Source organism: Bos taurus, chromosome 27 (assembly GCF_002263795.3).
Source record: "Bos taurus isolate L1 Dominette 01449 registration number 42190680 breed Hereford chromosome 27, ARS-UCD2.0, whole genome shotgun sequence".
NCBI lineage: Eukaryota > Metazoa > Chordata > Mammalia > Artiodactyla > Bovidae > Bos > Bos taurus.
In genome coordinates, this window is record NC_037354.1 from 15,568,207 (window position 1) to 15,583,821 (window position 15,615).

The window sequence follows — 15,615 nt, forward strand, 5'->3', positions numbered from 1 at the left end:
CTGTTTTTTCTTTGGCTATCATAATGCATTGGATTTTTCAACTCAGAATCATTTTAGGCACATCTGCACATGAAGATAAGATATTAAAAATAATAAAATTCTTAAAATCTCATGCTGCTGTGTAGAAGAACTCAAATTATTTGAATGTTTAGTGTTTTGAACAGGATTCTGAAAATGTGAATCTTGAGCAGTAAATAGGGTCACGTTATAGAGGAACAAGAAAAAAAAGAAGTCGAGCATACTTAAGACAACCCATTGCAGCATATCAGAAATCAGTGAGCATGTGTAAACCGCTAAGGAAGGCTCGTGTGGGCGGACAGGGAGATGGAAATGCAAATTGTAAAACAGAGGCCTGGCACATCTTTATGAAAAGAATAAATGAATATAAATTTAGTTTTTAAACACACATTAAAATGTGAGACTGCCTATGAAAAGTGTCTAGAAGATCTTTCAGTTTTATGAAAAATAAAAGTACACTGACTTGAGAATATAATTCCTTCTAGTGTCTGAGAAATAGCAGAGGGCACTGAGGTGGGAGTTAAACATATCCGAGGGCACAAGTTATTTTTATTTAGGAGGCAAGATGATTAAGTGTTGGCAGCAATTAAAATGTGATATGAGAAGGGGGATTTTGGTGTGAAGTGATGCTGTAGCTGAAAGTAAAGAATCTATTATATGCTTGTGTTCGGAGCAGCTCTGGTGCTGGGTTAGGTGCTGGTAAGTGTTCCCTGCTTTACGAATGACAGAACCCCAAGTCAGTTTATGTAAAGCACTTGGCCCAGGACCTGCCTATTTCTAATCGTTAGCTGGTACTAGTATTGTTATTGTTTGTAATCACTAGACCACGGCTTGCAGATAGACTTAATATCATTGTGAAGACTGGGTAGCTCCTCAAGGCCTGCGAGGATGCAGCATTTCATCTTAGGGTTTGAGGAGCTCTCATGATCAGGTCCATCCAGTGAACGCTTTGGTTTTTCCAGTAATCATGTATGGATGTGAGAGTTGGACCATAAAGAAGGCTAAGCGCTGAAGAATTGATGCTTTCAAACTATGGTGCTGTAGAAGACTCTTGAGAGTCCCTTGGACATTATGGAAGTCAAACCAGTCAATCCTAAAGGAAATCAACCCTGAATGCTCATTGGAAGGACAGATGTTGAAGCTGAAGCTCCAATACTTTGGCCATCTGATGTGAAGAGCTGACTCATTGGAAAAGACCCTGATGCTGGGAAAGATTGAAGGTGGGAGGAGAAGGGGACGACAGAGGATGAGACGGTTGGATGATACAGCTGACTCGATGGACATGAGTTTGAGCAAACTCAGGGAGATAGTGAAGGACAGGGAAGCCTGGTGTGCTGCAGTCCATGGCGTTGCAAAGAGTCAGACATGACTGAGCGAATGAACAACAACAACAGCAATAGCAATGGTCCTGTCCATCCTGAAATCTGGTCCATCTTAGGGTAAAGGCATAGGGCAAATGAAGACCTCAGCGTCACTTTTATTACTGATGGATCATGGAGAACGTGGTTTACATATGTGGGCAGCACACTGGCCAAAACTGAGTTTCCAAATTAGACGTTCTTTCCTGCCCAGCACTGCCGGACTGGAATCCCTCTCCTTGTGCCTGTTCATCCCTGGCGGGCGTGGTCCACTTGCCGCCGCCCCGGAGGCAGGAACACATGCCCCTGAGAGGAAAGGGCACGGGAGGGCAGCACTGCACTTGCCCAGTTCCTCCTCCTCTGTGATCACGTGAAAAGCCTCTTTGTCTCGGGAGGAGAGGACTGAGAGACAGATGGAGAGAGGCCAGGGGTGGAGCTTCTTGGACTTTAAACATGAAGGGTTTGAGAGTAGGTTGAGATCTGTGGGTACTGCCTGTCTCTTTAAAAAAACAAAACAGAGACAAATATCGTGGTGCTCACAGACCTTCCCTGCCGTCCAGTGGTTAAGACTCCACCCTTCCACTGCAGGGGGTTCAACCCCTGGTCGGAGGAGCTAGGATCCCACACACCATGCAGTGTGGCACAAAAAATGAAAGCAAAAATTTTTTTTACAGATGATTGGGGGAACAAAAGAACTTGTGATTTATGAGTAGTGAAGAGTGGTGAAGGCTGGTGGAGGTGGTTTGCTGGTCTTTGTGAACAGCTGGTTTCTGTGGGGGTAGGGTTTTTCTTACCCCTGACTTGCAGCATCTGGTGGTTCCTCTGGTGTCCACACTGCCAGCATGCCGGTGGAAAGCCACCAGTGTGATGTCAGCACATGCGGAGCTGGGAGGAGACCCACAGAGTACGTGTTCATGCAGCATTTCCAGTACACTGACCCAGTGGGTAAAGAACTTCCCGCAGAGATAAGAAATCAATGAAATCATTAGGAACCAGTGAGTTTTGAGTACTTTTAATCCTAAAAAAAATGGTCAGCTCAGTCAGTGCAGTCGCTCAGTCGTGTCTGACTCTACGACCCCATGGACTGCAGCATGCCAGGCTTCCCTGTCCATCATCAACACCCGGAGTTTACCCAAACTCATGTCCATCGAGTCGGTGATGCCATCCAGCCATCTTATCCTCTGTGTCCCCTTCTTCTCCCACCTTCAGTCTTTCCCAGCATCAGGGTTTTTTCAAATGAGTCAGCTCTTCGCATTAGGTGGCCAAAGTATTAGAGCTTCAGCTTCAGCATCAGTCCTTCCAATGAATATTCACGACTGATCTCCTTTAGAATGGACTGGTTGGATCTCCTTGCAGTCCAAAGGACTTGTCAAGAGTCTTCTCCAGCACCGCAGTTCAAAAGCATCAATTCTTCAGTGCTCAGCCTTCTTTATAGTCCAGCTGTCACATCCATACATGACTTTGTGTAATTTAATTTTAATAATGGTGGGCTTAATTTCTGAAACACAGCAGCCAGCTCTCCAGAGCCAGCCCAGGACTGGTGGGCTGACTCCAGCCCTGCACCGAGTAAGTCGTGGCCACACGTGTCCTATCTTTCTATGTCCTGCACTTGACAGAAATGCTGTTCTTCTAAAGGCAGATGAGGGTTAACAACATGAGAGGTCAGCGTCTCATGAAGCATCGAGGCAGACCCTGGCCGCCAACACTGGCTCGAGGGTCCGACAGGCCTGGACTTCACTGACCTGGTTTGCACTGTGGCTTTACTGCTTGCCCAGTGCATGGCCGGAGGCAAGTCGCTTCCACGCTGAGCCTCAGTCTTAACTGTGAAACAGAGAAAATAGTTCCTATTGCATAGGGGTGTCGTGATAATTAAATGAGATAAGGCACATAAGGCAGGGCATGCTAGGCTCCCGGTAAGAGCTGAAAAAATAACAGTTGTCAGGAGGAGGAGGAACACTGTCAGGTCCTGACTTGAACACGATTAATGGAGGCGATGACGTGACACAGTATGTCTTATTGCAGAAAAACTTGGTTCAAAACGTATGAAAAGTCATTAGGACATTTTTGGTATAGAAGATAAAACTAGGCAACTGGAGGTGATACGTGGTAGACATTCTCAATGAAAATGCTTTATGTAAGAATTTGGGAATGGAACATATAGCAGTGGTGCTATAAATACATCTGTAAATACTTTATAACAATATTAATGTCATAAAAATACAAGGAACACAAGTAGAAACAAGATACTGGCAGCAGAGGAAAACTTTGGCATTCTTGAGGTTAACTCGAAGGCCCCAGCTGGCCAGCATGACAGAGCTTTGGCTGCTTCTGTAACATGCAATTTCTGTAGACTCTGGGAACTAGCAAATGAATATATAGTCATTATTTTAGGGAGATTAAAAGATACAAACAAGATTAAGAAAATAGAAATTACTTATTGCAGACAGATAAAACTATGACTACTTGACATGTACGTTTCCAGATTATTTCTGTATATATAACATGAATTGTGTGTGTGTGTGTGTTTACATATACTCTGGATTCCTCAGGCTGCTCTGGTGCAGAACTTTCTAGCTAGTGTGACTAAAGTACAGTGTGTGGGTGTGCAGGGATGAAGGTGTCCTTGGCGCACGAGGTGGCTGGGATGGTGGTCACCCCGTGTCCTGATCAAATACTGTCACTCGCTGTGTGTGCTGTGAATGGGAAAGACTGGGAAACGTGCCTTAGACTCTCTGTGGAATCAGCCGCCTTCTGCACACTGGAAAAGTGGGGGAAAAAAGTGCCTCTTACTCCTGAATCTTAACTGAAAATTTCCCTTGTTTGTGCTATAGCTCTGGGTGAAAAGAAAAGAAAGTGAAATTGCTCAGTCATGTCCAACTCTTTGCGACCCCATGGACTATAGCCTACCAGGCTCCTGGGTACTTCCTGCTTAAGACCATTAAATATACCTCCTGAAAAGATTATGTCCTTTCTGTTACAGCTTTTATAATCTGAACAACAGGGCACAAAATATGGATTCTTTCCAATAGATTCATTATTCATTAAGAATTTATCTTAAGAAAATAATCAGGAATATAAGGAAAGATTTCTCCAAGAATGTTTCTTGTAATTTTATTTAAAATAGAGAAGTGCTTGAGATAATTAAAAACATCTAACAATAAGGGTCGGTTAAAAAAGTTTTGGCTCGCCTGTACAGTGGATTGCCATGTAATAATAGTGTGGAAACAGAATATTTAATACTGTTGGGAGACAGTAACTATTGTACTGCAAAGAGATCAAACCAGTCAGTCCTAAAGGAAATCAGTCCTGAATATTCATTGGAAGGACTGATGCTAAAGCTGAAACTCCAATACTTTGGCTACCTGATGCAAAGAAAAGATTGATTGGAAAAGATCTTGATGCTGGGAAAAATTGAAGGCGGGAGGAGAAGGCAGTGACAGAGGATGAGATGGTTGGATGGCATCACTACTCAATGGACATGAGTTTGAGTAAGCTCTAGGAGTTGGTGATGGACAGGGAAGCCTGGCATGCTGCAGTCCATGGGGTCGCAAAGAGTCAAACATGACTGAGCGTCTTAACTGAACTGAACCATAGATTTATAAATTACAGAGAACTTCCCTGGTGGTCCAATAGCTTAGACTCCCAGCTCCCAATGCAGGGGACCTGAGTTTGATCCCAACTCAGGGAAGTTGATCCCACATGCTGCAAATAAGACCTGTGCAGCCCAATAAATAAATAAATAATAAATAAATTTTAAAAAGAGGCTTGAAGCCAGTATTTATAGCAAAAATTCAATCTTATAAAACAGAAAGAAAACCATGTTTGCATAGAAAAAGGGTTATAAAGATACCACATGTTAATAGCAGTTAACTTTGAATGTCGTACTTTGTGTATTTTCTCATTTTCTTGAAAGAGCATTAACTTCAGAGAAAGTAAAAATTGGCTCAGACCGAGAAAGTAAAATCTGCCTGTCCATTTATCAGGCTGATGGGAGCAGACACTAAAACCAGCTACCAAGTTAACAGGAAGTAGTATTTCTTCCAAACACAGCTGTAAAATGTCATGATGATACTCCCTTCTGAGCAACCCCTGCTTCTTATTCACTGAAAAGCACGGCTCTCTAAATTTTATCAGAAACTTTGCTGCGTGAAATTGTATCAGTAGGAATGACACATCCTGCTCTTGCCTGGAGGGTATCAGCCACTTTGACACAGAGCAGCAGCCCCATTTTAACCCAGAGTTGCAGATAGGGGGTTCTGGATTCAGCATCCTACACTGACCTTAACTTTGTAGTTTCCAAGGCAGTAGGGCCCTGGGTTCATCTGAAATTGACCCTTTGACAAGCCCTGCTTTGAGCCTGTCACAGCACCGCTTCATTTACATTTCATCCACACCCTGCCTTTCCCCAGAATCCTATGGTAACTTTTATCTTTTTCTCCGGGGAGATGCCCCATGGTTCCTCTTGTTCATGGCAGTGGGTCAGGAAGCCTGATGTTCTGGGACTATAATGACCCTGGTGGTCTTTAATTGATCAGGCTTAGACTCTCATAGGAAAAAAAAAGTGAGGTTACTTTTTATAAAATGGCTTCTATGTATATTTTACAAGCACACACACACCATCCACCTAAACAACACACATCTAAAGAGTCAGCGGCAGTGTTAAAGGACAATAATTGTAATAGTCGTTAAACTCTCACTGTAAGGCAGATGCAGTTCCAGATATTTTAAGTTCTCTCATGTAACTTCATAAAAGTCCTCTGAGGAAAAATGCTGCTATTCCTCTTTTTACAAATGAGGACTCTTGAGTTTTAAAAGCTTGAAAAATTGTCCCAGGGTGTTAGTGTAAGCATTGAAAGCAGCATTTGAACAAAGCCCATCTGGTGCCAGAGCTCACATTCTTTATATTTTATATTTATATATTAATATTTGGCTGTGCCGGGTCTTAGTTGCAGCATGTGGGATTTAGTTCCCTGACCAGGGATTGAACCCAGGTTCCTGCATCGGGAGCACAGAGTCTTAGCCATTGGACCACCAGAGAAGTCCCCAAAGCTCACATTCTTAACTACTCTGATACACTTTCTAAATTATCCAGCAGACCTTGGTAGTGTCATGGACATGGGAGACAGCGCCAGCTTAGCTAGCAGAAATCACCATGGCTTCATTTTTTAAACACTTTACATGAAGTCTCTTTAATGGAAATATTATCTCTAGCCTGATATAGAGTAGCCTGCGGCAGTTCTGAAACACTATTTTAAAATTTCTGATTTTCTTCTTAAACATTTGTATGTATATGATATTCTGTTCCATGGTAGATCCTTGCTCATTTTAATACAAGATGGTATTTTAAACCATTTACCATGTTGTGCAGCTGAATTTGTCCACAGCCTTTGACTCTGCTAAGATGTTCCAGCATGTACACTCCCAAGACAGCTCTAAAGTCATATTTCAAAGATGTGCCTAATGAAGTAGAGAGACTAACTTTTTTGGTTTGGCTTCTAAATAATTTTGAAATCAAGTCTGATAGGATCCCAAAGCTGTTCTGAACATTTGATAGTAGAAAATGTTGATTTCCAAGGTAATTATTTTGAAGGCTGGTGCTTCCCAGGTGGCGCAAGTGGTAAAGAGTCTGCCTGCCAGTGCAGGAGACACAAGAGACACAGGTTCAATCCCTGGGTTGGGAAGATCCCCTGGAGCAGGAAATGGCAACCCACTCCAGTATTCTTGCCTGGGAAATCCCATGGACAGAGGAGCCTGGAGGGCTACAGTCCACAGGGCCACAGAGTCAGGTATGACTGAGTGACCGAGCACACGTTTTGAAGGACTGTGTAGCATTCAGGCGAGATTAAGATCACTGGAGAGAGTTCATAAAAATAATCTTGGTCTAAGTCTTTATTAATTTAGCTAAGTATAAAAAAGTGAAGGGAGGTGAGGTGGCGACTCAGTGGCAGGCACCAGCAAGCTTTGGGTGACTTTTTCATTATCCTTAAGACAAAGATGCTCTGGGTAGGACCTTGCAAGGATTAGAAAGAGCTGAATTCTTACTATACTGCTTCCTCCTAAGACTTGAGTTTACATCATCATTTCGGAAAAAGAGATACTAACAATCTCTGCTCTTCCGATCAAGAGTAAGCCTACAAATAATAGTCCTCCCAGTGGTTGAACTGAACTTGGCACCAGCAAGGCTGTGTCGTTCTCTGGAGGGGACGGGCCAAGTGAGCACCAGGCATCCCCGATAGCTCCTCAGACAACCAGCAAGGCTGTGTCGTTCTCTGGAGGGGACGGGCCAAGTGAGCACCAGGCATCCCCGATAGCTCCTCAGACAACCAGGAAGGCTGTGTCGTTCTCTGGAGGGGACGGGCCAAGTGAGCACCAGGCATCCCCGATAGCTCCTCAGACAACCAGGAAGGCTGTGTCGTTCTCTGGAGGGGACGGGCCAAGTGAGCACCAGGCGTCCTCGATAGCTCCTCAGACAACCAGGAAGGCTGGGCCATCAGACTTGGAGCGTTTGGAACGAAAGTCCTTCATTTCCTGCTTTGCCTTTTGGTGTCAAGTGAAAGTAAGTTCTGCAGATTCAGTCAGGATCTTCAGATGCCTCCTGTGTGCTGGGCACCATGTGAGGAGGGTCTGGTATCTGTAAAGATGAATTGACTCTGGACCCTCGATTCTTTCCCCGGTCATCAGGGTGTTTGCTGTTCAAAACAGGAGACCCCTGTGGATGTAAATCGCTAAATGTGAAGTAAGACAATCAGGCCAAAGGTAGAGTGTGAAGAGCTAAAGAAGTGGGTAGGAGCACCTATTTCCTGCTGTAGGTGAGCGGGATCTAGGAAGCTTCAGAGAGGAGTTGGCTGAGACTTGAATGTTTTGGAGTGAATAGGATTTCAGCAGGTGAAGAGGAGAGGTGAGGTGTAGGAGGGAGAAGAAACGAAGCAGAGCCCGGCTGGTAGGAAAGAGCTGGAGTGTGTTTGGAGCATTGCATGTGGCCTGGTTTGCTCGGAAAATGGTATCCGAGAGGGATGTGGAAGGCAGTTTGGCTGGAAAGATGGTCTGGCCTTGGCCGTGCCGATAAGCCGTGAAGGGCCTTTGACATGCTAACCACTAACCTGTTGAATTTTAGGGAAGCTGGAAAATGGCTAAGCTTTAGCATCATCAAGCCCTAGGTTGTCATTTTGGTTCTTGTACTTAGAAGCAGTGAAACCTTGTATAGATTTCTTAAACCCCCTGAACTCCAGCTTCTTCTTCTGTAGTGTGGGGTGCATTACAGTACCTTGTGAAGATTAAATGAGGTAGTGTAAAGTATTTAATTAGGTACCTGGTACCCGATGAAAGGAGTCAGTTAGCTGATGTTACTTTAGAATTCTGTGGACTTGTTTGAACATGCCTCTTCCTCAGATGGCATGTATTTTCTCAGTACCACTGATGACTTATTTGTTCCGGAGTGTGAATCACTGAGAACACCCAGAGAACAGATTGTTCAGGATATTATGTGCACCTGTTAACTGTTACAGATGTTAACACTTAGGAATTTAGCTCTTTAATTTGGACCGCTATCACAAATACACCATAGAATGGGTGGCTCAAAGAACAAACATTTCTTTCTCCCAGTTCTGGAGTTTGGTGGGCCTGAGGTCAAGCTGCTGGTAGTCAGACTGGGTGTCTGGTGAGGGTCTTGCTTCCTGGTTCAACAGTAGTCTTCTCACTCTGTCCTCACAAGGTGGAGAGAGCTCTCTGGGGTCTCTTTAATATGGGCACGGACCACCCTCGAGACCTAATGACCTTTCAGAGGTCCTGCCTCCAAACACCATGACACTGGGGTGTAGGCTTCACCTGTGACTTTTGCAGGGGACACACACACACTCCGTCCCTGGCACCCCGAAATATTTACTGCCAAGTTAGGCTCGGTTAAAGAATTCAAGACGCAATCCCTATTTTCAAGAGGCTTCTGATCTAGTTGGAGATTAAAAACAGCATATCTGTTTTCATAGACAAAGCTACCATTTTGTTTTAGGCTCCAACATTTTTGATTTAGGCTTTACTTGTGCTTAAAAGCAGTGAGACCTTATATAGAATTTTTTATTAATTAATTTATTTTAATTGGAGGCTGATTACTTTACAGTATTGTAGTGGTTTTTGCCATACATTGACATGAATTAGCCATGGGTGTACATGTGTTCCCCATGCTGAACCCCCTTCCCACCTCCCTCCCCATCCCATCCCTCTGGGTCATCCCATTGCACTAGCCCTGAGCACCCTGTCTTATGCATTGTACCTGGACTGGCAATCTATTTCACATATGGTAATATACATGTTTCAATGCTATTCTTTCAAATCATCCCACCCTTGCCTTCTCCCACAGCGTCCAAAAGTCTGTTCTTTACATCTATGTCTCTTTTGCTGTCTCACATATGGGGTCATCATTACCATCTTTCTGAATTCCATAAAAATGTGTTAATATTGTATAGATTTCCTAATCCCCCTGAACTCCAGTTTCTCCCTCTGTAGTGTGGGGTTCATTATAGTACCTTGTGAGGATTAAATGAGATATGTAAAATAAAGTATTTAGTTAGGTAACCTGGTACCTGATGAAAGGAATCTGTTAGCTGATATTACTTTAGAATTCCATGGATTCGTTTGAACATACTTCTTCCTCAGATGGCATTAGGCTCACTGTTTACTTTTTTAAGTACAAGACTTGTTACCATGTTAAAAAGAAGGGTGAGGCCCCCAAAGCCCCGGACACACCGTTTTCTTCATTTACAACATTCTTTGTGGAAAATAGTAGATAAATGGGTGATATTATAGAGCAGAAGTAATTTAGGGTTTCAGAGAGGAGAAATGTTGATGTGAATGAGAGGGATTGAGGATAACCTGAGGGAAGAAATAATATATGCAAGATCTGATTAGGTGGCCAAAAAGGGAGGTTGTTTTCAGAAGGAAACAGCATAAGCCAAAGCCTGGCAAGTGGCTACAGTTTGAGGAGAGCTGTGGGGAAGCCATCCTGACTTCACTCCAGGTTTCTATGGGGCTTGAGCGAGGGGGCCAGTGCCGATTGCTGAGGGACTCACAGGCTGGAGCAGAGGGGTCCTCCTCCGAAGAGGAGGCTCAACTCCTCCAGGGACCTCCCCGGAGGAGGAGGCGCTGAGAGTGGTCCTTGAGGAAGGGGCTTTGACAGCACTGCATAGCGTGGGTTGGGTGGGAGATAGAAAGGTTGACATGAAGGAAACAGGCCGTCCAGCGAATGCAGCTGACCCACGGGTGAGAAGGGTGGTGTCTAGAGGAAGAGGGCGAGAGGAACTTGTTTAAAGATTCAGGACTTGGAGATTCATATTTACGGGAGGGCGGATATCAAAGATGGTATTTCGAGCCTAAAGGATAGAAATGATGGGTCTCGTGCGGAAACGGAGAGGGGAGGAAAGCTTCCTGTGCAGGAAGGAAGGTAAGTCTAGTGTGGACTGGCTCAGATAGGGAAGTAGTTTGGGAACAGTTTTAAGATGACTTATTATTCTACCACTTTAACGCAGTTGTTCCTTCCTTTATATCTGTGTTTTGCACTGTAGCCCTGGTTCATAGACCCACGTATTTAGATACCAGCAATCGTAAATGTACCTGCCATTTTGCATTTTAGAATCATTACAATCTTATTGTGTAGTCTTCGTAATTACAGATATTATAGGCTGTTTTCTCCATCTGATATATCCCTGGAGCTTTCTGAAAACAGACACCATGCTGGTGTTACTCACTTCTGTGTGTCTAGAACCTAAGAAACGATTAACAAGCGTTTGTTTAATGAAAGCATATTGACCACATAGATTATTCTTGTGCTTTTTCTTTGTAGAAGTTGCCACAACAAGCCTATGGAGTTTGGTGACATGCATTTGAGTTGCCTGGAAGAAGTCAGTGCTCTTTGCTTACAGAACCTACTAAGTCCAAGGTTAAAATAAAGACTTGGTTAGGGAGTGTTAGACTTGGATGATTCCAGGTTTCTGTATGCTTCTTATAAGCTGTTTCCTCATCTGTTCAGTAACTGGTGGGAAAAATCACATGAAAAACTATCTTTGTGTTTTACCATTAATGAAGGAATGAAGGTGGCTCTGTCACACAACTGTAATGGTCATTAATGTCCTAGCAAGGCTTCCTTTTGGAGGACATCACCCAAGTGTGTTCAGCCTGGAGATAACTTCTTCATGTATGGAAACTTCAGAAAGTTCTCTGCTAGTCAGGTGGCATTTGGCCATGAGACGCATTGACGCATGGTTACTTGAACAAGTCAGGGCTTTATGACCCTCAATACCAGAAAGTCTGAGATGGCCAGGCCGGGGCTGCAGTCACGGCTTAGTGGTGTCTCTGGACACCTGAGCTCCTCCCGTCTTCTCCCATCACCGCGTGGCTTTCATTCTTGGGGGTGCTGCGCCTCCATCCCACTGCATCCTTGTCCCAGGCAGGAGAACTAAGGAAAGTCAGGGACAAAAGACAAAGGGGCCTTCCCGTGGAGCCCGCCCCTGTAGGAAGCCTTCCTGGCACCCCCTCCCGGCCAGTTCCGCTCATGTCTCGTCGGCTGGAACTATTTTAGATGGCCGTCCCTAACTGCTTGAGAAAAGGTTAGCATTTTTGTCTGGGGCCTCGCTTGCCCCAATCAGTGTGGTCCAGTTAGTGGGGGAGAAGGAGATGAAGGGTGTTGGCAACCAGCAGTCTGCCATAGGCGACCGCCAGCCAGCACTCCCAACAGCCCGTTCTCTGAGGGGTGGGGTAGTAGCATCGATGTTCATATGACGCAAAGGAAGAAATTAAAAAGATGTGAATCTGAACCCATGAAGAGCTATGACTGATGAATTCGAGTCATCCAGGAATTAGCTAAAAAGCAGAAGAACATATTTTGTGCTCTAAAAGCCAGCCAAGGGAGCTCCCTGGCAGTCCAGGGGTTAAGGACTCGGGACTTTCACTGCTGTAGGCCTGAGTTCAACCCCTGGCTGGGGAATGAGGATCCAGCAAGCCAGGTGGCGGGTTAAAAAAAAAAAAAAGCCAGCCAGATGTAGCATTAAATCTTAAAATGCTGCTAAGATTGTGTTCTGATAAAGAGTTAATGTTACATAGTTTTATTACAGGCAGATTCTTAGTATAATTAAGGGCTGAGAAACACTCAGGATCAATGAGTTTCATTAAGGAAATACTTAATAATAACTGAATAGCCCCTGAGAACTTGGGTTTATAACCTACCTGACATGAACATGCTCAAAATAGCCATTGTTCTAGGATTATATTTGGTCTAAAAATGTAAGGTTTTCTTTTTCCTGAAGCAGAGGTGTTCTCAGTCACACATACATATTCCTGGAGCCGTTTGTCACCCACAGCTTCCTCACATTTACACAATCCCAGGTCCTGGGGGAAAACGTCCCATGAACCACCATATCTTATAATGATGCAATATTCCCTGAGTGTTATCTCTAGTAAAGGTTATAGATGGAAGTGTTCTATTTGCACAGTCCATTGTGGTTTATGAGGTCCGTGAGGTGGCTCAGCACTTAAAGTGTGGATGGTGCAACGAGGAATAAAATTGTGATTTAAGTAGCCCACGTGGCTCGTGGTCACCTTCCTGGACAGTGCAGGTCTGGGAGGTAGAAGCAGTAGGGTTCTGGTTACCAGCGTCAGGGAGGGCGCTGGTGAGGGGTGTAAAAGGGGGAGGAGTCGCTCATGACCTCAGGGTTTCCCTCTTCAGTCGGGGGGCAGGTGGGAACGCTTCTGTATGGGGAATGGAGGTGGGGGTACGTTTAGGACTCTTGCATTCAGGCCTCAGGAATGAGTAGCCCATGGCGCAGCACCCAGCCTGCTGACTTCACCTGCGTTGGATGGTTTTCATGATTCTTATGCAGGATTCACCGTGTTACAGTTGATCACTACAAATAGAGTCTGAAATTCTTCCTGAAAATAGTCTTACCTTCCTGTTCAATCTTTCATTGTTCTCTCTTTTCAATACTCAGGTATCAAATTGTAGTGGAGATAATCCAGGCAACAACAATCAGCAGCTTCCCGCAGCTGAAGAGGCACAAAGGTGAGGACCAGTTCATTTTCTCTGCTTTTACGTCCTGAAGGTCCTGGGTCTAGTTCCCCGTCTTCTCTCTCCTGTCAGAGTTTTGACGTGTATGGAGTATACACTTAAGTATTTCAAACTTGTTAAAATATTGCTATATCAGCAAAAGAGAAAGTAAGTATGGTTTCATCCTAACAAAAACCTTTGTAGTTCTGTGTTCCCTGATAAACTTTGTGTTCATAATTTTTAGAATATTGAAGTCAGTGGGTAGAATCATGCTGCTGTTCTGTTTACATACTAAACATAGTTTCATAGTTTTTCCTCATATTAAAAGGCTCCCCCCAAATAGAATTGTTTTGTTAGTTTTTGGAGAGCTCTGTTTTAGAGGGAGTGCGATCTGGTCAGCGTGTTGGCGGGCTGAGCATCTGGGAAGCGCCTCGTCTGGATGTTAACCTCTTCCCGCCGCCCCACCTGCCCGCACTGCTTCCTTAAAGCTGGACAGTCAGGTTGTGCTCGAAGTGACCATGTAGCGATGCTGCCAGGCTGCGTGTGCGGCTCTAAGCAATTTCATGTCCAGGGTTGTTTCTCCTTAGCCTTCGTTTCATGTTCTCTTTGTGAATAGTAAACTGAAGAAGTGTTTAAAAAAAAAAAATGGACAGATGGAAGATCCTAAGAATACTTGGGATGCAAACTAGAGATGAGAACTTTTTCTTTTTTAAATGAAGGTAGAATGAATATGCTGAAATATAATTTTGTTGCTACATATAAATATGTTTGTTTCAGGCAAGTCTTTTTCAATTATAATTGTTCATTGATTAGGAATTGGTATGTAATTGTGGAAGTATTTTGAGGATTTAAAGGGAGAAAATACTGTATAACAGGTGGGGAGAAATTACCCAATTGTGTGCCCTCTGAAACCTTAAGGAATTAACTAGCTGACTCTGCATTGACTTTTCTCAGGATAACACGGGAGGGCTGGGAGGACCTCTTTGTATATTCAGGAATGTTCAAATAAGGCTTCCAAGGCTTCAATAAACTCCAGCAAATCCACACAGCACTCTGAGAATGTTTCAGGTTCATAGTAGAAGACCAAATTACTCTCTTTAACAATGTAGAAATTTTAATTTGATTTTTGGTGGCTTTTTTCTTTTGGAATTTTGATGTTTTTAAGAAATAAGGTATCAAATGGTTTTTGAATTCTTTACAATGTCTTAACTAGTTTAATTGCTGGTACTGTTCTAGGGAAACTAAGTAATCATAGAAATAAGAAAAACAAAATTTGAGACCATCTAACCCAGCCCTGGGATTTCTTTGGAAGGAATGATGCTAAAGCTGAAGCTCCAGTACTTTGGCCACCTCATGCGAAGAGTTGACTCGTTGGAAAAGACTCTGATGCTGGGAGGGATTGGGGGCAGGAAGAGAAGGGGACGACAGAGGATGAGATGACTGGATGGCATCACTGACTCAATGGACGTGAGTCTGAGTGAACTCCGGGAGTTGGTGATGGACAGGGAGGCCTGGCGTTCTGCGATTCATGGGGTCGCAAAGAGTCGGACACGACTGAGCGACTGATCTGATCTGATCTGAACCCAGATCTTTGTCCTGTGAGAAAGAAAAATTAGGAATATTTGGAGAAACAGGTTCTTAGAGCAAATTTATAAATACTGCACAATTTATAAATTTTTTGAAGCACTTGGTCTCAGAAGTTTTAAGTGCGCTCACAAAATTTCCTTGCCTCTGACCTTATTTTATCATTCATTCTGGCCAAACATATTGACTGAAGTGTGACTTTTACCCACTAATCCCATCAGCTGCTTGATGGTCACAGAATTTGGGAAGTTTGCTTTGGTCAGGAGGGTGGAGCCCTCATGGATGGGCTTGGTGTTTTATGAGAGAGGCTGCAGAGAGATCCCCAACCTCCCCCATGAGGGCCTTCACCAAGGACCACCCTGGCGCCCTAGTCTCCAGACTGTGAGAAACACGTTTGTGTTGTTTACAGCCGGCCAGTCTGTGGTGTTTGGTTATAGCTGCCCAAACTAAGACACTGGCCAAGTGCCGGCATTCTAGTAGTAATGGAGCATATGCTACGACTTCTTTGCTGTTGAAGGCGAATAAGCCCAGTATTTCAGCTCCCTCTTTTTTTTTTTTATAGTTTTTAATTGACTGGCAACTTTATTTTAAATTATATGGGCTTCTCTTAGGTGTGTAAGCCAGCCG

The 15,615-nt window shown here is 44.0% G+C and overlaps 1 protein-coding gene across 5 annotated transcripts in view; it reads left to right on the top strand.

The window, feature by feature from the left end:
- Nucleotides 1–15,615, top strand: part of SNX25 (sorting nexin 25) — a 91,991-nt gene that overhangs the window by 38,594 nt on the left and 37,782 nt on the right. For all 5 annotated transcript variants that reach the window (XR_009493073.1, XM_024986289.2, XM_024986291.2 and 2 more), the window contains 1 exon segment: nucleotides 13,349–13,419. Coding sequence is in view for 4 of the 5 variants with exons in the window: in XM_024986289.2 (XP_024842057.2) it covers nucleotides 13,349–13,419 (71 nt within the window). In the remaining variant the exon portion in view is untranslated.